The sequence below is a fragment of the Gadus morhua genome, chromosome 14, assembly GCF_902167405.1.
Source record: "Gadus morhua chromosome 14, gadMor3.0, whole genome shotgun sequence".
Classification (NCBI taxonomy): domain Eukaryota; kingdom Metazoa; phylum Chordata; class Actinopteri; order Gadiformes; family Gadidae; genus Gadus; species Gadus morhua.
The window spans coordinates 12,408,702-12,431,515 of NC_044061.1; the positions used below are offsets into that span (position 1 = coordinate 12,408,702).

Consider the following 22,814-nt stretch of genomic DNA (forward strand, 5'->3'; position numbering starts at 1 on the left):
GTGCCTAGCATCAATTGGCAAGTGAAAAAACAATTTAGTTAAAGCCAATGTGAACTTGATATATATATTGCTCCTTGTCTTTTTTTTTTGCTCGTGAGGTAAACAGCAGAAGGACCTTTAAGACAGGCCTGGTTTTTATCATTGGAAACAGGCTTTGAGGTTAAAGCCATTTTAAAGAAAGCATCATTGGATAAAACCGAACATCTGGGTTCTCTATACATGGGGCTGCTGTTGGGACTAAATAAATACGACCCTCTGCTTTCACTGAGCCTGATCTCAATTTTCTCTTCATCCCGCTCCGTCTTTCCGTCTCGACTCATCCGCATGCTCGCTTCGCAGTGCGTCTTGTTCCATCCCTCAACGCGCCAGTTCGTACATTTCTCTCTCTTAACGCTTCTTCCATGTCTTTTCTTTTCTCCTATCTCCATGTCACTTTTCTTCCTTTTCTCCGCTAAATTGCGCGCGGGGCCGCCACATCCTTAAGCTTTACAATATCGGATGTTAAATTGCTTGAGTGGTGACTTTACGCTGCAATTACCATCAATCACATTGCCGATGGCATCTCTTTGGGGCCGTGATAGACCTGGGACTAGTTCAGTTCAGCTCTGGCTGCCACTGTGGAGATGAAAGCAGCACACATGTTCGGTGACAACCTGACCAGATCTCAGACGGAGCCACTCATCGCCTCAGACGGAGCGATAGGCAGAAGTGTTACAGTCGGGAACAAACGCGAGGCAAACCGCCTATTATCTTTTGTTTTGGATGTAAATGGCCGCGTAGCACAGGGCCTCGTGCGTGCGAAGAAGCCGCCTCAATCACCAACAAGTGCAGCACTTTTGACTTTGAAAGAGAAGGGATGGAGAAGAAAGAGAGAGCAGGAGGGGCAGGAAGAGGAGGGCAGAGGATGGGGAGAAACAGACAGGCTGTAGAGGCAGCTGTTTCTGTGTTTACGATGAGAGGAGCCCGGCCTTTGAAGGTAACCCAGAGCGGTGCAGCAGAGCTAGCGGTGTGCTGGGAGATGGCTAATAGGCTGGCTAGGTGAGCAGCTGCATGGAGGCAGTGCTAAACAGAGGGACAGATGGACACATAGAGTGGATAATGCAGTGAGCAGCACTGAATGGCAGGCCTGGCTCTGGGGGCTCCTGGGCCGAGAGATGAAGCAACACACACATACACCCACACATATATGGGCGCGCACACAAACACACAAATATTAATATTAACACAAACACACACACACACACATACATATATACACACAATTACACACATATACAGATACACACATAAACACACACACATATGCCCACACACACTATTACCGGGAGGGCTGTATCTGGAAGTTTGTGTGTGTGTGTGTGTGTGTGTGTGTGTGTGTGTGTGTGTGTGTGTGTGTGTGTGTGTGTGTGTGTGTGTGTGTGTGTGTGTGTGTGTGTGTGTGTGTGTGTGTGTGTGTGTGTGCGCTCCATAAGGCCAGCCAGAGATTGGGGGTGTGGTGTAAGGGAGAAGTAGTGTGAGAAGGGCACGTATAGAAGGGGAGAGGGATGGAGCAGTGGAGGAAGCAGGTTGGGTGCCAGCAGATGAGACAGATGTTGGGCCATACTGGAAAGCCTCGGCACACTGCACCAGGACGCCATCCTCAGCTCCAGACATCTGGGCCTGGCCCGGGTCAGCCTGCCTGGCCGCCCTGGGCAATCAGCCTGTACAAGCCTTGTGGCAAAGTGTGGCTGGCGCTGCACTGCCTTTTAAATGGTGCGGTGCACTGGAGCACAATTAATGCCCTCCTATCCAGCCCAGCGCTCAGTGCAAGGAAGGCAGAGGTGAACGAGACATTGACGGACAGTTGAAATACACACACGGGGAAGGACGAGCGCACACACACAGACACACCGACTGAAAAAACACAGGACCACTCAATGTCCCATCCCGCTCAACACACATGTAGCAGGAGCATTCGTTAAGCAGTTCAATATCTGAATTATTCCGTTCATTTTCCTCTCATTTGGTTTGAGCATCGTGACAGACAGCAGTGATGAATGCTCAGTGTAGCGTCATCGCTGGGAGCGATAAAGTTGACAAAATCTGCTGCTGTATTCTCCAGCATCTGTTGCTGTGCTGCAGCCTCTTAAGTAAACAGACACACAAACAATCTCCTTTTTATCTTTATCGTACACAGGGCTCCATTGCAAATCAATTTTTTGCTCTTTTAACACTAACTGAATTTGAAGCTGAGCACATAGTTAGGCAGAACTAATTTCATTTTTAGCATACATTCACGGACATTGACGATGAGACGTCTGATGATGATGAGGTTGATGTGACATCAAAGAGGCTGAGGTGGTGCATTGTATCTCTGGGCGGCTGCCAGACATCATCACACCAGCGGTGTGTGTGAGTAGGCTGAGATCTGTGCGGAGATGTCCAACGTCATCAGCAGAGTGTGTAATCTCCATTTAATGTTGTGGCAGGCAGAAAAGTGAAGCTCCTGTTTAACCCGGGACGCCTCCAGAGGGCTTGTTTTTAATTACCCGAGGCTAACGGGCTGACCTTGGTCCGGCTGTGCTCGTTTGGAATCCATGCCTGCTGAGATGTGCTGTGCTCTACAGGGACGGGGTCACAGAACAAGACCCTTGCTTCCTTTCTGTCTGCTTCGTCCTTTGTGGTAAAGAGTTTTTGTATGCAAGTGGGTGGAATGTGTGTTTGTGTGTGTGTGTGTGTGTGTGTGTGTGTGTGTGTGTGTGTGTGTGTGTGTGTGTGTGTGTGTGTGTGTGTGTGTGTGTGTGTGTGTGTGTGTGTGTGTGTGTGGATGCCTGTCTTTGTGAGGTCTTTGTTTGTTGTCCCTCTATGTATGGAAACTACCCCATTTTTGTGTTCAGTGTTGTGTTCAGTGTTGTGTGCGCACATCAGAACCGTGCACACACACATCAGATCTGTGCACTTGCACATCAACATAGTACACCTCACACACACCTCAGCACCGCTGCTGGAGAGAATCTTAGGGCAAACACTGATACACTATACTATTCCACCTGCCACATATTAATCAACATATCCAAATCATAACTTACACCAACAAATCTAGTACTCTGTGTCTCATCTGAAGCAAGGGTCTGTTGAATGTGTTTGGTGAACAGAGCTTTAGTACATTTGGTGCTCGCATAACATATTCAACTATGGTGTGGTACGCTCAGAGGTAGAGGGAGAAAGAAAGGGAATACAGCTCAACTTCTGACAGCCACTCCCGGACTTAACCTTCAGCCTGCCTACTGCCCCCAGACACCATGGTGGGTAATGGGGGGGGGGGGGTAGACAGATGTGCCCCAGCCTTGGCCAGCGGCAGGCCCTCATTCATCCCTGCTTATGTAGATGCCATTCTTCTGGAGGTGTTGTTAAAACATCTCCCTGCCCTCCTCCTGATTGTATTTATTGTTCTGTAACTCCTGGAGGTGAGTGTTGCTCCAGAAGTGCTCCCCCCCAAGCCCCCCTCCCCCCTGTCTCCCCCTGCTAATCACTACTCTCACAAAGGGAAGTCTGACTGCCTTTAATTGAAGGCAGGAGTCTAATTATGCTCCTTTTCCGGAACAATAAAGTTCTACCCACACAAGGACATGGGGATGCCCGTAGACGGGCCTGGTAACATCTGTCCGGCAGACTCCACTTCCGCTCCCTGACTCAAGTGTTTAGCCTGGAGTCACACGCAGTCAACAGAGAGCCATGATACGTCTCTCTTTCTTCTCTTTCAACCTCTCTCTCTCTCTCTCTCTCTCTCTCTCTCTCTCTCTCTCTCTCTCTCTCTCTCTCTCTCTCTCTCTCTCTCTCTCTCTTTCTCCCTCCCTCTCTCTCCCTGACATTGTCGCTTGCGCTCCACCTTTCTGTCTCTTTAACGCTCTATCACACACACAGTGACATTGACATTAACTTGGGAGACTAGACTGATTAAAAAAAAAAGGAAAAGGAGAAAGTAGTGTCCGGTCCTGTGTCCATTCCTGCCGAAGACAAAAGGCTGTTTGTGAGCATGGTGGGGGCGGTGCTATCATTGTAGGGAACATAATCAGTCTGTCATTTCCGCTGCCCGTGTGCTCTTGTTATCCCCAGGTCCCCCCTAGAAGAATAGTGCTTTTGTGCCGCCGCTTATATGGCAGCGATAAAGTTTCTCACAGAAGCGCATACGTGTTTATATCTGGAGATATGTGCATGGACACAAAGTGCTTTGTTTGGCTCACTGCTGGGCTCGAGGCGCTGCCGTCGGGGCACAAGGGCCACCGGGGCTGGGTCGGCCTTTTCCTTGGACATAATGCAGTCTGTATGTGGCTAGTCCAACCAGGAAATGAGACAGGCCATGCTGATTAGCCATAGGAACAGAAACGTGATTCTGCTCGACAGGCCGATCTGATTGATTCAACCAAAGGAAACCAGAAGATTTACCCAGTTTTTGGATAACAGGCCAATGGGGGTTGGTCTGGGCGGCTGTCTCAGACTGACCGGCGTAGAAGACCTGTGTATAATATAACGCACTCACTCTCTCTCTCTCTCTCTCTCTCTCTTTCTCTCTCTCTCTCTCTCTCTCTCTCTCTCTCTCTCTCTCTCTCTCTCTCTCTCTCTCTCTCTCTCTCTCTCTCGCTCTCTCTCTCTCTCTCTCTCTCTCACTCTAATGGGCAAGTTTCAGAATCTAGCTCTGTTTGACAGACCTTCTACCCTTTTCTTCAGGAGACTAAAGCCAATTTCACCACTTACCTCCAGCCCAATCAATAATGTCCCACGGTAGAGAAGTCTAGACAGTATTGCTGAACTCAAGTAGTCAAAAATGAGCAGCACCATTGAATAAAGCCAAAACCATCATTAAAGTTCCCATCGCAATGTTTTATTTCAGTTTTATCCTTATCCAAATTCTAAAAGTGTAATTGTAAGTCATAAAAATGTCTATTTACAATGAAGGACAATATGATTGATTCTAATATAGGATCCATCATAACACAATAGCCCTGCTATGTGGAATACCAAAGTGTGTAATACTTCTACAACTGTATGAATAACCGTAACTACGTAAGAACTACGGTTGCCGTATAATCAGTCCAGTTATAGAAATATAAAGTGAGCCTCTGGAGTAGAACCCCATCACAGGAATAAGTGTCATGGAGTACCTCACCAGTCATATTAACCGCAGCTCTGAGCCATAAATCCAATGGATGGAAAACGTACTTGAAGCGATGCCAAGAATAATAGCTGTGTTGACATCAGTATTCTTTGTACAGGTTTCTAAGCCTTAATAATGCCTGTGTTTAACGTATTCTGTGATACGAGTCCAACAGGGGTTGGGTTTTATTTTTCTTCTAACATTGTGGGATGGCGAGCGAGTGCCTCACGTGACCATGAAGAGACCAATCACTGGCCTCCAACTTCAATAGGAAACTGTGTGGATCTAGAGAAATGAGAGATCTTTACTCACACACTTGCATTCAGTCTGCAAACTTTTCTGTCTGTGATGAGTGGAAAATAAGGGCTCCAAGTATCTTGAATGAAAGCCATCTCTGTGTGGTTTTTAAGACTGCTGTCTCTCTCCCTGGGTTCAGCCTTTGAAATACAGTTAAGACCTTTGATGGAGGTTCTCTGCCAACCTCATGGAAATAGTGGATAGACCTAAAGGAGAGAGAGAGAGAGAGAAAGAGAGAGAGAGAGAGAGAGAGAGAGAGAGAGAGAGAGAGAGAGAGAGAGAGAGAGAGAGAGAGAGAAAGAGAGAGAGAGAGAGAGAGAGAGAGAGAGAGAGAGAGAGAGAGAGAGAGAGAGAGAGAGAGATGAAGGCAGACAGAGGCCGACAGAATTTCGGTGAGAGGAAAAGAGAGAATATAAAACTTTGAATGTATTGCGGGCTTTGGATGTTAACGCCTTGTGGGTTTCTTCATCTCCGTACAGCAACTGTACGCCGCCCAGCTCGCCAGCATGCAGGTCTCTCCCGGAGCCAAAATGTCCCACCTCCAACAGCCCACCAACGCCAGCGGGCCCATCTCTCCGTCCTCTCTGAAGAATGACAAGAGATCCTCAAGTCCTATGGTGCAAGTCAAGGTACACCTCCTCAACTCTTCACTTCCCTTCCTCCCCTCTCCATTTCCTTCCATCTCCTTCCAAGCAGCCCTAGACCCGGTCTACTCCACGGCTGTCTCAATAAGCCAGCATAAGCAACACGCGCCTCTTGCAAGCGGGCCATTGCTGAGCCCACTGAACTCCTAGCAGGCCATCAATCTGTGGGCTTTTAACAAGGCCCTCTCTCTCTCTCAACCAGAACTTTGTGGACATGGTTGCTATGGCTTTGGGAGCTCCAAGCGAGCAATTTGTGGAACACATGGTTTCAGATCACAAAGAAACCGTGTTTTTTTGCTGGAATGAAACAAAGCCATTCCGACGGACCGTCAGAGTAGTGTTATTCAAATGTAAGAAAAAATGATGCAAAACCCGGATTGATTTTTCTTTTTTTCACGTCTTGTAAATCAACCGAATACAGAAGGTATTTCATGCTGCTGTATGGCACAGGGCCACTAGATCTCCACACAGATCAGAGCCCATATATATCATCCCCACTCACCAATGCCATAATCGCAAACATACGCCCATTTGGAAATATTTAACTCAATAATATCACAATGGAGAACATATATAAATCATGTCGTTAAGGCCAGGGCAGAGTTAGGGTATACAGTTCCCTTTTGCTCTTTTTCTTTCTTTTACCCGTGCACACACACATCCTGCCTGCACCTGAGATTAATAAAAATGGCCATCAAAAGAACACAATTCAGTCATAGCCTATTGATTTCCATTCATTTTCCAGATGAAGTTCAAATGAATCAGGAAGACAAAATGTCTTACAAGATTGTTCACGTTTTAGAAAGCATTGCTATATAGTCAAAAAGGGGGAACTTAAATTGAGAGTGATTACCTTTCATTTGAAACAAAGGAGTAAGGATTTTTTATTCTATATCCCCCTAACTGTATCCATATTTCTGAATAGCACAGCGGCAGGGTCCTGAGGCTTCAGTCATTTGTTTGCACAAGGAGTCACTTTAGCTTTGACAAATATCCTTTAATGACACAATGACCTCTCATTTTAGTTAAATGACCGCATTTGACTTTCCTGTAATTGCTTAACCATACACTCCAAATCGTGTGTCCCACACAGTATTGTCCAGGCATCATGGTCATTTTGTACTAAAAAGAAAACCCCCGTTTTGGTTAGGGTTAAGCATTATTTATTATGTCAAACTCTTAGTTAAGCATAGCATATAAATGTAGACTTTCCGACATTGTGAATCATCATTTAATAAATGCAGAGGACGGATCAGCCTATAGGACTAAATAAAGTAGACAAAAGGGGACCTAGCTACAACCTGGTTCCATTGATGCCCGTGCAACATCAATCACACCATCAACCACTAGCCATCGCACCTCCACATAAGCACTGTTTGTTACGTGATCCTCTGAGCACAGAAGCCTGTTCATCTGACATTATCTTCACCCCCAACCGTATCCTACTGCTCTGAACGGAGCGGGGTGCTCATTCATACCGATGACATATCACCACTAAGCCACTTACGGCTTTTCCTTTTTTTCCCCTTCCTTATCACATTATAAATAACCCGAGCCGATGCCACGTGAAGCGATTCATAAAAGCGAGCATGCCGCAACGAGGAAGGAAATTAGAAAACAAGTTAATGAAGTAGATAATGCAAGACAACACACGGTGAATAGAAGAACAGCTGTCTTTGATCATCTGCATCAGCTGTTATCTGGTCATTATTTATTCTTCGAAACCAGAGTGCAGAGGCAGCGTGCGGGGAGGGAAGGAGGTGGGGAGAGAACAGATGAAGATGTACAGAGAGGCAGAATCTGCTTTAATTAGCGTGAACAAAGGCACTGGGCAACTGTGAGGAAGACCGCGGTGGCACGGTGCCTAAGGATGGATGAGACGGAGAGAGTGTTGTGGAGGGGAGGAGAAAGGGAAGAAATAGGGGGGGGGGGGGAGGACAGAGGCGGAGAGGAAGTGTGAGGAGGAAGGATGGGGTCATTGAAAGCCTGGGAAAGCAATGCTGCTCTGTTAATGGAATGGGTGTGTGTGGGGGGGTGTATGTGGTGTGGGGGTGTCAGCACCTGCTTGTGTCCAACGCTAATTCCTCTTCTTCTCTTCATCCTCTCCTCGGTGCTACAGGAGGAGGGCACACAGCCTCTCAACCTCTCTGCCCGGCCCAAGGACCTGGGGAAGTCCCCCAACTCCCCAACAGGGAACTTGTTCTCCAGCAGCAAAGGCAGCCCCAACAGCATGATGGGGAAGGGAGGCCTCTCTAGCCCCCTGGGTGGAGGCCTCGGCCGGGGCTCCTCTCTGGGTAAGAACCACCGTTTCTCAAAACCTGAAGGAAAAGATAAAGTTTTGACCGCGTTTGCCACAACTTTTTGTTACTGGACATCCTGCAGTATGTTGCTGGTTGATTTGTGTGTTAATGATCCCTTCTGTACGGCTCTGCAGATATCCTCTCCAGTCTGAATTCAACTGCGTTGTTTGGGGACCAGGATGCTGTGATGAAGGCCATTCAAGAGGCCAGGAAGATGAGAGAGCAGATCCAGAGGGAGCATCACCAGCAGGGCCTGGAAGCCAAGCTCTCTGCCCTCACCTCCATGGGCCTCAACAACTGCCGAGTTGACAAGGTTAGGCCTGCATCCAAACTGTCTGTCTGCCTGGCTTTCAAGTCACCCATTATGCTTGGGTTGTATATGAAATGCTCTGATTTATTATGCTGATTTGAAATTGAAATGAGATATGTCATCGTAATATCCACTGCAAAATCTTGATTAAGGACATTCTTTTGACCACACAGGCTGGTGAGATAAAGTTCTGCTCAAATCAAACTAGGAAATAAAGTGGAACACAGCAGTTGTGGTTAATGCATGTCTTAAGACCAATGTTTCTCTTTAATCCCTGTCCAAGGTACTGCTATTGATTGGCATAGAGACAGTACAGCAAAGTTTGAGTGTGTGTGTGTGGTTGTATGTGTGTGTGTGTGGTAGACTTTATGTCTGTGTGTTTAAGTGTGTGTGGTTTTGTATGCGTGTGTGTGTTTGTGTTTGTGCGGTTGAAGATGTGGGTGTGTGTGTGTGGTTGTGTGTGTGTGTGTGTGTGTGTGTGTGTGTGTGTGTGTGTGTGTGTGTGTGTGTGTGTGTGTGTGTGTGTGTGTGTGTGTGTGTGTGTGTGTGTGTATGTGAGTAGTGCCCAGTCTTGTTGATATCGGTGTGGGGGCAAGACAGGCCGAAGTATTGCCCGGTGTGGGCTAAAAACACTCTGAAGTCTCTGCCCAATTAAAGTCGTCTGGCGGCCCACTCCGTCCCCCGACGTGGGACGCCTATCGCTTTGTACCGGGAGCACACACTCCCAGGGATTCCCTTTAAAAATATCTTCAATCGATGAGTCAATCAAGGAGAGAAAAAAAAAAAGCTGTCCTCCTCCCGTCAGTCTTGAGGCCACGCTGCCAGTTGGCTGTGAGACGCAGGCAGGATCTCTTGGAGCAATGCTCATTAATAATGCAGCACCTGACACTTTCAACCAACACCCGCAACTAGGTCAATGTATATGTAAAGAAGTCGACCAACATCTATTTTGATTTTCCCTCCTCGTTCTGGAGTTTGGAGCAGACCACCGTCCAGACAGGTGGCCGTGCTCGGTGAGAGTACGTTGTGGGGGGAAGATTCACCCTTCAACTCCTGTTTTTCCCAAGCAGGGACAAAAAATTAACCAGAGCAAATCATTGAAGTACAAGGTTCCTCTGGATAAGTAGTACACAAAACATGTAAATGTGCACAAACATTTGACCAAAATAAAAACATTCACATTTATTTTACTAACTGGTCTGTGTGTTAGGCTTTTAGCACCCGTGTGCCAGGCTGTTGAAAAGAAGCCCCCTCCTTCAGCGCTCCTCCTTCTCCTGCTGGGTGGTTTGTAACGTGAGCCTGTGGTCAGCCACGCAGCGGAACGTTCCACGAGATGACATAAATATGGAGGCTGAACAATGGCCAACTGAAAAGAAGCACGCGAACACAACGTGGGTCTACAGCTATATTGTTCTCAGCAGGTAGAGCTTAACGCCCTCATCCAACCACCGGGCCTTTGGTAGAGTTGAGTTTTGACTCCCCGCGAATGGTTGACTTGTCAGCTCAGCCGGTGTGTAAGCAGTCGTTTCTGGTGAGGGAATGTGTTTTCTTAGGTTCATCCGGGGGTACCTTACAAACACAGTCACTCCTCACCTATTGAGCGCCTCCTATTCTTCCCTGTTCAGTCTCGGCAGAGAAAGGATAGAAACAAGACACAAAGAGAGAAAAATGGTCTGCTATTTTGTCAGAAAGTACGGTTTGAAAATACTTTAGCGAGGGAGGATTGTAAGAGCGACTTCAGAACCAGAGCACCTTGTACTCAGGGGATAACAACAGCGACGACCTCCTACAGACACCAATAGAATAAAGTACATTTAGCAAATAGCAAGAATAGAAGAAAACCCTTGAGGATAAGGACTGCTCTTACTTATAATGTGCATGTGTGTCTGACTAGTAATGAAAAACCCTTATAAGTCGGCACAAATAATCCTTTATTACATTATATTTCACATGTTTTTCATCCACATGTTGGATGGGGACGGCCGGCAGTGTAGTGTTGAATAGCATAGTCTAGAATGGGAGATTGAACCAATGAACCAATTGGAAATGTACTGTACTGGCTTATCTCAGCTAGACTTAATACCAACCAGCATCAAATACTGCTACACTAACAAACATACAGCCACCTCATTGCTCCGGCCGAACTTAGAGGAACAGCTGACCAATTCAGCCTATAGAATACGGCCCATCATTTCACTCGGGATGCTGCAATGTAAAAAAGAAGGCTATAACTCAGTGATGAGATGAAAGATGGATAGCAGTGAGAGAAAGAAGGAGAGGTGAGAGTAGAAGAGAGAGGGAGAGAGAGAAAGAGCCAAGCCATCTGCTGATCCAAGAAAACTGTCCATGGAGGTTTGAGTACGCTAGGTAAAAGCTTTCACTTTGGTCAGTTTCAGAATATTAATATTTCAGCCACACGTCTCACCTGACATAAATACAGTGTGCTCTTTAATAGCTCCCCTCCCGAGTCCCTTGTTTGGAAGTTTATCACAGTGAGAGCTCACACGCAGAAAGCTCTGAGAAAGGTAACATAAATGGGATTAAGGAGAGGTTAAAATCATCGAGTGTGGCCGTTAGTGGGGGATATTAAATATTGATTTATTCTAGTGTAAAGACCGGCCAGAGGAGTGGATATAAGTGCTGCCCATAGAAGGATCAATTCATCTTTAATACAACGTGTGTCCGTGGAATACAATGCGCCCATCTCCAACCTCAACGGCTACTGTATAGCCCCCTGTTGGCCCCCACACTCTGCCCACGCCCTCTCTGTCTTTCCCTCTCCCCCTTTCGTCTCTCTCCTTCATACGTCTCCTTAACTAGTGCACTGACCGAGGAGACAGAGAAGGCCCTACTGTCCCACAGCATACAAAACCTTAACTTAAAATATTCATGCTTTCCAAGAGCATATTTTCTTGCTTGTCTCTCTATTTGTCTTTTTCTACTATTGCCCTTCAGCACAATAAAACCTTTTAAAACGCTCGCACAATTTACCTGTTTGAAATATTCATCTGAAGGTATTATTGTCTGCAGACGGCGATCACTTTGTTCCATTATTTACCATCCCCTCCACGCTTTTATCTTTGAACGAGCTAGAATACCTAAAGTCAAACACATCAAAATCCATTTGTATGTTTGGAATTGTTTCCTGCGATTATGTAGGCTTGCTGTAGCTAAAACTGGATGCACTGCTTTCAGGGTCATGGTTGAATAAGTCAATGTTCGTTCGACTCCCATAGCTGTGAGGAACAGCATGTAACATGTATGTAAAGGAACGTGCATAACAGTATTTCATAGAAAATCAAAGTAAAAATAAACGTCACACAACTAAGTGGAGGAAAACCCATGAACAAACAAAGAGAAAGTATGAATAAACATGCCTTTTCCTCTACCCTTGATGCTTATACTAAATGTTAATGTATTGCCCTAGAGGTGGCTGGGATAAAATGTATTCCTCTGCTGACATGTCCCAAACTGGAATCAAAAGGTGAAAGGCCAGTGTATTAACCTATTGAACTGCCCTCTCTGACCCGCCAGCTCTCCCCAACTCCGTATTGATGGGTGCAGTTGTCTATGGCTCCTGTGCCCAGCCGCTAAATATTCCAATAGAGCTTATACCATTGGTCCACGGTATCCTGAGTCCTAACTTATTGGTTGAAGTACTGCACACTTCTTTGTGTGTTTGTATGCAAGTGTGTGTGCATATACCTGTGTGTGTGTGTGTGTTTGTGTGTCTGTGTGTGTGCGTGTGCGTGTCTGTGTGTGTGTGTGTGTGTGTGTGTGTGTGTGTGTGTGTGTGTGTGTGTGTGTGTGTGTGTGTGTGTGTGTGTGTGTGTGTGTGTGTGTGTGTGTGTATGCACGTGTGTAATGCCAGGCCCCTATTCAGGCAAAGCCCTCACAAAGACTTTGAATATAATCTTGTCTGGTCTGCAGCCCTGGAAGCAATTTTCTGCTCCTTTTCGACTGCTGTCTTGGAAATTGCTAACCAAGGCAGTTTGGCTGCAATGTAAATCCCTGGCATACAAGGGTTTGCCCATCCAAATTAGATTATGCTCAGTTCCCAGACATAGGCTGCAGCCAGCAAGTGTTATTGTGAAGATTGCTTACATTAATGCTTTGTCCAATTGTTCACATCTGCCAAAGAATAAAAATAGTCTATAATTCTAGATGTTTGTGTATGTGTGTGTGTGCACGTCTGTGTGCGTGAAATGCTTTCCAAGGTCAGGGAATATTGTTTTCTCAGTTCAACCTCCCCTTCACGGCTGCATCTTTGATGGGTCATTTGGCTGATGTAACTCCATTATTTTTCCTACTTTTGTTAGTTTCAAATGGTGAATTTCTGGCATGCCTTAGTTTCTGTGGAATTGAATCTGGCAGTGGTGACTGAGATGTGTAATGCTGCGCTCACTGCTGGAATCGGACTACAAAGACAAGAGGAGGAGAGGGCCACAAAGGGCCAGTTATGTATGCTTGCGGCAGGCACATAATAGCTCCAGTTACCCACAGGTCAAAGGATTAAGGCCAGATAGTGAGGAGCTCTGGGCGACACCGTGCCGCGGTGCCCTGTGCTAGCAGGAGGGTCTGATAAACAGGAGAGCTGAGCTCCACTCAACAGTTCCTGGAGGAGCTTGTGAACAGCGCGGGGTCAGTTAGAGCCAGAGCCCCGTGGACTAACATCATCGCCACACAAATGATTTGAACACAACGTGGAGGAGGGAGAGCCCATAAAATGCACCATATGAAATTCAATTTGAAGGGTCAGATTTTGTGGTTTGGACTTTTTGCATTGCTTCCAAGCAAACAGAATACAGCGACCTGAGTCATGGAAGCATTATGCTACATAATGAAAAATTATTATGCTACAGGCAGGAAAAAGAGGATGCGAACAGGCAACGGGATCGTCGTCAGCCCACTTTTATAAAACTTTATAGGTAATATAACATTTACCAACCATGTCTAATTGAAGATAATGAGTTTAAAAAAGGAAATGCCTTTGTACTTAATGGGTCTACGATAGGTACCCATACTGGCTTTTATGGGATGTAGAGGAAGGAACAGCTGTCAGCCTGTTGTGAGTGCTACTGTCTGTACTGCTGCTACTGTCGGTCCTGTGAGGCAAAGCAGAGGAAAAGGAGCCAGGAAGAAAGACAGAGAGAGAGAGGGAGAAAAAAACGTCTTCATGAAAGGGACTGCGGTTCTACCGCACGGCTGGATGTACTTAGGATGCAAATGGTTCAAAACTACCAACTACTGGAACGCTACAGACTTATAAATAACATAGCAATTGGTCACAATCAAAACACACAAGCGACACACAAAGGGAGATCTGTGAGGTAGCTGCAGTCAAGAGTGTCTTAAACTCCTTTTGTATACCCGTGTTTACTGTGAGCCATTACGGCACATCTCAATTTGAAACGTTCAAGAGTTTGAAGGAACTTAAGCCAACAGTGATCTTTGGCTCATAAATGCAAAGCTTAGTGTTGTGGTTGTAGATGCATGACCTATAACTTTCCACATGTCTGCTGGGCGCTCCTGGCGGAGACAGGCCAGAAGAGAATGAAGTGACATAAGTGACTGTTGGGAGATTTTCAGCAGCTAAACTTTCCCATCGTTTTAAGTAACAAGGAGAATAAATGAGGTGCTTTGTAATGCGGCAGCAAGGAAACAGTACGATAACATCTAAGCATTATTAATGCTAAGTGCTTTGCAAAGTTTTGGATTAACATCATCACATCTGTCGTAGTTGGCCCTTATTCTGTGATGAATGTCATTGTACAAAATATAAAAAATATCTATATATGTACAACTCAACCTGCTAGTGATCCTTTTGCCTCTTTAAAGGATTGAACAGGTGGACCCGGGCTAGTCTTAGCAAGCCTAAGGGTTTTTACAACTCAAAGTGCCTTAATAAAGAGCACCTCAACCACTCTTTACATTACCCTAACCAGCCGTCGTTCTTCACCAGCTTTTCCCTAACCGTCCAAAACTAGAAACGACAGACTTCTCTACGGTTTTCCTAAGCATGGTTTATAAAGTATATAAAGTTATAAACACACGGCTATAATTGCAGCTTTCTAAATTAATATATTGTATTAAACTGCACCGTTCCCCATTCATTCATCAAAAACATGAAAACCCTGCAATCAGTCCAGGCCAATTCTGACTGCCCTCCACATCTGCACTTGAACAATCCCAGGGCATATGGTGTCCCTATAGTCGGAGGCTATTTATACAGTAAGAGCAGTGCGTAAAAGAGTGTCAGGATCAGCATCGTAATCATAAATACAGGGCAGAGGCCGGCACAATGCACAGGCCGCGTGCCACCCGCCTTCTGCCTAGAACACACCCTGTGGGCAGAGCTGCAGGCCTCCGGCACATGTTCTGTGGCCTGGCAGATTAAAGCCCTCTGCACAGCGCTGACACAGGCTCTCTGGTTGGAGTTCCACACACACACACAAAAAGTTCCACTGACTCTGCCATCCATTCTTCTCTCTCTCTCACTCTTTCTCTCTCTGTCTCCCCCCCTCTTTCCCTCCCTCCTCTCCCCCCCCCCCCCCCCCCCCCCGCTCTCTCTCTCTCTCTCTCTCTCTCTCTCTCTCTCTCTCTCTCTCTCTCTCTCTCTCTCTCTCGCTCTCTCTCTCTCTGCTTTCCATTCTCTCTCTCCCTCTACTACGTAGACCTTGCAGGGGCCGCCAGGGGAATAGAATGCATGTGTGACCAAACTTTACAGACAAAGACACACGGGGCTAGATGAAATTATTGTGGGTGGCATGTTTCCACTCCAACTTGGATTGGCCTGCTGTAATTGACGTTGTGGGATTGGGGGGGAGCTGCATGCTGAAGTCATTTGAGGGAGGGACCCTTCGTCTGCCAGCGGTCTTGGTCAGAAAGGGTGGGGAACAATATGTTCTATGACATCTTTCATATCCCCTCCCTCGCTCGGTCCCTGCTCCTCCCCAAAGCCGTCATCGTCCTCTTTGTTCTGCTGCCTTGCTAAATCATTGTACCCGTACTCTATCCTCTTTTATGACCTTTGCTTTACTTAGTATTCAATAACTTATACAGGGCACTCCTCTAAGACATATGTTGACCAGCAACCCATCCCCCCCAGAGAGACAGTTGCAATGCTGTGTGTCCTTTGCTTCGGAGTGATCAGTAAAAATTTAATGACACTATAAAATAATAAAAGTGCCATTAATTTATCACAGCACCGCCGGTAAGCATTAGTTCACTGAATATTTCCAAGCCTTTAAACAAAAAGCCTGATGTCGTGCAGGCAATTTATGGCCATAAATGTAGCTGTAATACACATTTCCAGACATAAATTAGCCAAATTATAACCAATAAGTATATTAAATTCAGTATATTAAATAAATTAAAATGTGTGGTTCAACACGGCGAAGTGTAATCTTAATTAGCATAGCTTACACAAGGTAAGAAGCATTAACAAAGACATTTATGACACCCAAGAATGCAAAACTGCTTGCTCATATTAATGAAGCCCTTATTCTAAATCACAAGGGCACAAACTTTCACTTGCACAGCATTTCAATGAAGTGACGCTTCCTAGAAGAATGTGGCAACAACCTTGTGTCTGTCCACCTCTGTAGCGCGTTGACGCTCCCTAATCCTACGATTCTGGGAGAGAAAGAGAGATGTTGAGGATGGGGAGCTATTCTAGTGATTAATAAAAGCTCATTGATGGATGGCCCTCGCTCTCCATGATGCTTAATGATCATGAGTTTATAAAAGGAATTGATTGATCAAGGGGGAGACCAGTGGTGCACAGGGCTACGGAAGAGATGGCTAATTTATTATGCCCCGTTCCCCCGGAAGCTGTGTATTCCCGTGCTGTCCAAGCAGCATCGGAACAAGCACCGTGTGGCTAATCGCACATCAGTCACTTTGTCATCAGGCTCGCTAGCTTCTTTCATTAAGTGCAATAAATGTTCACTGGGTGATGAACACGGTGCTGTGCTTGTGTCTGTATGCGTGTGTGTGTGTGTGTGTGTGTGTGTGTGTGTGTGTGTGTGTGTGTGTGTGTGTGTGTGTGTGTGTGTGTGTGTGTGTGTCGGTGTGTGTGTGTGTGTGTGTGTGTGTGTGTGTGTGTGTGTGCCTGTATGTGTGTGCACATGGTTATGTGTGCATGCATGTGCGCGTGCAAACGTGTGTCGTGCGCGTGTGTGTGTGTGGGGCTTCACACAGAGCAGGGAGAAAGGCCCTTCACTCTGTCTTGTCTTTACATAGCGTCCCAGTGCCCAGCAGGGACCACTACATATGTCATCATTAGAAAACACTTAGTAAGCAGAGGGCCGTCACTCGGACAGCCTCTAATCACAGCCATAAGCAGGTAGTGCTTAATTGTATATCAGAATCACTCAGCGGCCCATAAATAATGACTGCTCCTTTGAGTGCGCTGGTCAATTACAGCCCTCTTTCTGTCGTCCTCACGGCCCCGGCTTTTGAGGAGATAGTCATTGAATAAATAAAAGCAAGAGGACACGCAAGACTCTGTGAAAAGCCTCAAATGCAACGCATGATCCCTTGTCTTTTATGGACATGACCATTTTTAAGATTTTGACTTTCAGACTAATGGGATAATTGTATTCATACAAATGTGTAAATATTTGCTGTGTTTTGCTATATCAATAGATATGTTTGACTTTATTCATCTAGTATTAGGCAAACCAAAACAGAAGTCAAAGTGTATCTGGGCTGGTTCAGTGAGGGGTAAATGTGTACATTAACTCCCATGTGAGAAACGGTAGAAAACAAACAAAACGTTTGAGTGAGAAGAGAACAACAGAGGGGCTGAAAGATTCATGTGCACACCGGTGTCAGTGACGCTGCCGCCACCGCCGTCTGTGTGTGTGTGTGTGGGGGGGTTGTGTGTGGCAGCCGGGGAGCTGTTAGCTTTGTGTTGAGACTCACACCTGAGAAAGCGCTCAGTGTGTGTGTGTGTGTGTGTGTGTGTGTGTGTGTGTGTGTGTGTGCGCGTGTGATGAGAGAGGTGATAGCAGGGGTTAGGGCAGACGGTGCACCTCTGCTCGGAGATTGAACACTCACCCTGGGAGTAAAACAAATGGTGTTCACTGAAAGGCTGCAGCAACATGCCCGCTTTTAGTGTCATCCGGGTGGAACCTGGGAGTGGGAGGGGGCGGGGATTATTTGTATCATGCAGAGTCAAAGTGTCCTTCTTCTACTTGAGTCTTTAGAGAGGAAGACAGCCCTCTGCTAATGCCTTGTGTATTCACCGAGGAACTAGGTCATCCAACAATGGAGCCAGCAGCAGTCGGCACTCTCCCCCTGCATAATACATTAAGTGTAATGCGCAGCAACTATTCAGGAGGGCCTCCCGAAAGCTGTTATTTTATTCTGTAAATGCACACGGACATGACATTTAATATTGTCACTGAGCGGAGTGAATGACAGGGTTTCATTGTGCGTCAAGTACAACATGATGCCAAGCTTAATCTGAGCATAAAGCGACACGACAAAAGGGAAAACACGGTGTGTTCTCCAAAGCATGAACTCTGAATAAATGATGGGCCGCTGCGCGCAGGGCGCCACAGACCGGGAGAGGGGCGCTGGATGGAGGAGGAAGATTACAGAGGAAAATCTGAGCGCTGCAAAGAGGGCCACAGCCCCCATTGTGTGGCCGGGATCACAACGTATTCCTGCTGTAAATCTATTTACAGCACCCCTGGCCCTCACTGTCTCTCCACCGCCTCGCTGTCATCCATTATGCCGGCTGTTGAATGCCGAGATGAGAAAGGAGAGAAAGCAACGTCTTTGCTTGTGTCAAAAGAGCAGTATTTCAAAGGAGCTCCATTTACGGAGCTTCTTGAGATTTCTGATACAGTGCTTTTACCATTCACCGTCTATGTGTTTTGGCTGTCGTTGTGTGTGTAAAAAGGGGGTGTATCGACTTATTTCTACCCCCTGACTGTGTCTCCCTCCAGGAAAGGGCTCATTTTGAGAGCCTTGGGCACCATCTTGGCAAGTTGGGTGAAGATGGAAAGATTGGCCATAGAGTCATCGACCTCACCAGGCCAGAAGACCTCGATGGTAAGTTCTTTATATATTTTCCATAGTAGAATTCTTTTTTTTTTATGTCTTTCTATATTTATATCATCAACTTTTGTTAGAGATTTGTAATCTCTGACAATGACAGCCCTTCTAGCTTAAATTCACAGCAGCAATAATTACATGCTTACAGAAGCCCTCAAAGTGTTCTAATGATTAGATGGCATTTTTTATGCAAAAATCTAGATTGCAGGCTATATTGAGTTAAGTTCCCAAGAGAACTGACTGTGTGTGAGTGTTTTTGTGTGTGTTTGGGTTGGGGGGTGTGTTGGGTGTGAGAGAGTCTGGGTGTGTATGAGAGCATCCTGTGTGAGAGTGTCTGGGTGTGTGTGTCTGTGTGTGTTGTCTAGGAACGTCTAAATGTGTGTGTGTGTGTGTGTGTGGGTGCGTGTGTGTGTGTGTGTGTGTGTGTGTGTGTGTGTGCATGTGTGTGTGTGCGTGTGGCTGGTGTGTGTTTGACCGTGTAATGGAAGCTGTCTGTAGTAGCATACCGTGGCTCTAAGGTTTTCATACATAGGTGAGTGGAGTACCGGGAGGGGTGGAGGGCTGCCTGAGGACAAAGCTGGCTCTTCTCCAGCCTTGGCTTGTGTTGCACCTCTGCTTGTTTGAGGTCCCGGGCCGAGGGGTGTAAATTCAGGTAGCAGCGGTGTGACACAGCGTCAGCCCCCTTTGTGGTGCTGGCTCCAACACAGAAGCAAGCGCTACCTCAATGCACCCATGTTTGTCTGGCGTAAATATTTGTGTCAGTTTCCATGGTACTTCAGAGCAACGCAAAGGGAGGAAAGTGGATGTGACTCACCTTTGATGGTTGAACGACTCTTGAGGAAGAGGGGAAGATATTTCTCGGGACAATGCAAGACCTCAGACGCCGCATAAGGGAGCAGTCTGTTACAAAACACTCGGGTTTGATTTTACCCCAATAGCCTAATGCGTAATACGTTACAAAAACAATATTGGCATAAAGGTCATCATTTTCCCCTCCCATATAATTGTTATTCACTACCACCAAAGTAGACGCCTCAATTATTCATCCTCAGTCAGTTTTCACATCACACCCAGTAATGAAGATTAGAATTTGACTGGCACTTAGTGGTTTCACCAGCATGTTTTTTTCCCATGTGAGCCTTGAGCGCCACGGCCTCTCCCACCCCTCTCGGCCTCCGGGGAGGAAGACGTGCTCTCCGTCTCCTTGTCCAGCCTCCTCCCCCAGTGGGAACCTTACTACCGGGGCTGCCGGAGTGTCAGGACCAAAGCAGGGCGCGCACCGCTTTCTCTTGTGTCCTTTTTAAGTCTTGTTGTGGGTGGGGGTGGCGTGGGGTGGGGAGAGCCAGGCATCTCCCGTCGGCGTTCCCAGTAGGCTGCGGATTAGGACTAGACAGAGGTTAGCTCTGCTTCCCAGAGGGAACAGGCATGAGTGAGGGCCAGGGAGCCACGCATAACTCAAAAACACAGTCACCATTTAAACTCTAACCCCCCTCCCTCAAAAAGTATATATATCTGTTTGACTCTTTCAACTTCCAAGAACAGGAAAAACACAGCCGAGCAGATGATCTACAGTGGTGCCTTATGACGATGGGGCCACATTAAATACTTTTTGCACACGCTTATTTATGTTTTGACGCATCCCAAAACCTGTGGATTTTTTGGTGACTTATTTTGGAGTACATTTTGGGCCATCATTTCTTTTCTCAGGTGATTAACAAATCACAGATTATTACCTTAGAGCGAGGCTTGTTTTTGACGACAGAAGGCCTTTTCCACCTCTAATCAGGCTAACTAGATAATTTAAGAATGACTCACCTAACCAAAGAAATAAGTCATCACATTACCACCGTGATTCAGCATTTTGGTCACTTGGAGCGCTAAACAAAAATATGTCCCTGCACCATCAAGGGGAAAACTACCGGGGCGCAGCCCACAGCCCACAGCCCACAGATTGAGTGTGAAGACCCCTAGCGTGTAACGGCTCTGCCTGGCCCAACAGAGCAGTAGCATTCAGCCGGCCCTGTGTACAGCAGAGCCCCTGTCAGCGCCGCCGCTCTCCGAGAGCTCCAGGCCGCCTAAACTAATATTTGCAAAGCATGCAGCAACCCAATTAACAGCTGCCAAAGTCCTAACGAGGGCCATTGGAAAATAGCGCCGGCAGAGGAATGGAAATAGATAGAATTTCCTTCTCTCTTTTTTTTTTGCAAAAGCCACGAGCCACACGCAGGAACCCACACCACAAATTCATTAGGTCTTTTTGGGCTCAGATGAAAAACATTAAGGCATACCACAAAGGCCTCAGCCCGGGTTCCTTTGTTCATTCACATATGGCAGTGTGCAGTGAGTCTGGTGCTGGGGCCGTGTGTTTACCCTAGCCACCCCCGTCACCCAGGGTCCAGGGAGAACAAAGGGAGCCGTTGAGGGATCCTGAGGAAGCAGGAGACACAGTTTATGGAATGGCGCACTTTGACATCATCAACAGAGCAGAGAGCAACGGGGCGGGAGCCGCAGCGCACCAAGTAGTGACGATGATCGTTTCCTCATGGGACGGCCGCAGCAACAACAGTGACACTATGGGTGTTTATCCACATGTCACAAGATGAATTACTGTTGATTGGTAGCTGGTCAAAGTGGCTGGAGCTTTGGCTTATGATTTTAACTCCAAATTGAGGACACAGGAGTAAACCTCTGCTTTCCTGTTGTCTGAAACCCTACATTTCTGCCATCAATTTTGGCTTTTTTTGTGTCACGAATAACGGTTGAAAAACAATATGTGAGAAGACTACCAAGGAACTTAAAAGATCTCCTAATTGAGTAATCAAATAGTATCTGTGTTTTATAAACTTTGTGTGTGGGTGTGTCACAAAGAGAAATGTATCAACTACCACTCATCTTCTGATGGTATGCAAGAGGGAATAGAACAGGCAAAAGTAAAAGCTATAGTCAGCATGTCCAAACATGCCAGGCGTTTGTTCCAATTCTGCCAGACGCGCACACACACAAAGACGGCATAATTACTGTACAACCCCACTGTATATTTTTAATGGCCGTGGGATCACCTGACCTCTGAAAGAATACACATTATTAAGGTAGGGCCTAAATGACCTGCAATTTGTAATGGTTTGATAGGCCTGGCTGTTTTTCCAGCCCGGTGTCAGTCTTTGTTCTACCTGTCAGGAGACATTATTTCTGGGATCCTCCTCGCTCCGAGGGAGGGGTCCCATTGGTCCCATTGTGAGTAAATACCTGCAGCCTGATCCTCCTACGGAGGCTGACTGATTGTTGCACGATCACTGAGGCTTGTCCTCTTGAGCGGATTCCTGGGTGACAGTAAGTGTCTGCGTGTGGAACAAAGGCAGCGGAGGTGGGGCGGGTTTGGGGGGGGTGAGAGGGGAATGAGAGGGCCGGGGCAGCACTACCCTCTGGCTGGCTCTGATCGAGTCTCAGCTTGCCTTGCACAGGTGCGAGGCTATACCCTTTTTCTGTTTGTGCTTTTCTTCCTCTTCTCGTATTCTTCTGAGCCCTACCTCCTAGTTGCGCATTAAATCCCACTTCTCTCTTCACTTTTCTTGCCTGGCGTTGCTCCTTTTGTTTTGTTTTTTCTAGACCCAACCACTCAACCTCTCCTCCCTCTCCTCCTCCCCCCCTCACGCCCCTTCCCCCCACACACCGAACCGTTTTTATTTTTTTCTTCTCTTGCTGTAATTCATGCCACTCATTTGCAGTGTTTTCAGGAGAGACAAATTAAAAGGGGGATTCTTATATTGCTCTGTCACACTGGGCTGCAGGTCTCATGAATCACAATAAATTCTATTAAGCAGCGTTCCCTCCGCAGCCCCTCTTCCCCAGCGCCACACAGGGGGCTTGTCTCTGTTAATGCTTAACATCTGTGTTTATTTATACAATCACTTACCTAGCTAACTGATTTCTAAATGCCCCCCCCCCTTCCCCAAGAAATTATAGTTAATATGCATTTGCAAAATGCCCAAATAGTGTCATATTTACGTAGATGAAAATATGCAAACAATAAAGCACCTAATTGCATGCGGCGCTCTCTGTAC

The 22,814-nt window shown here is 46.6% G+C and overlaps 1 protein-coding gene across 9 annotated transcripts in view; it reads left to right on the top strand.

Annotated features, from left to right (window-relative positions):
- sox6 (SRY-box transcription factor 6) overlaps positions 1-22,814 on the top strand; it is a 138,335-nt gene that overhangs the window by 105,031 nt on the left and 10,490 nt on the right. For all 9 annotated transcript variants that reach the window (XM_030376198.1, XM_030376196.1, XM_030376202.1 and 6 more), the window contains 4 exons: positions 5,911-6,060; positions 8,195-8,369; positions 8,510-8,688; positions 18,645-18,750. In XM_030376198.1, the coding sequence (XP_030232058.1) occupies positions 5,911-6,060; positions 8,195-8,369; positions 8,510-8,688; positions 18,645-18,750 (610 nt within the window). The remainder of the gene's footprint in view (positions 1-5,910; positions 6,061-8,194; positions 8,370-8,509; positions 8,689-18,644; positions 18,751-22,814) is intronic.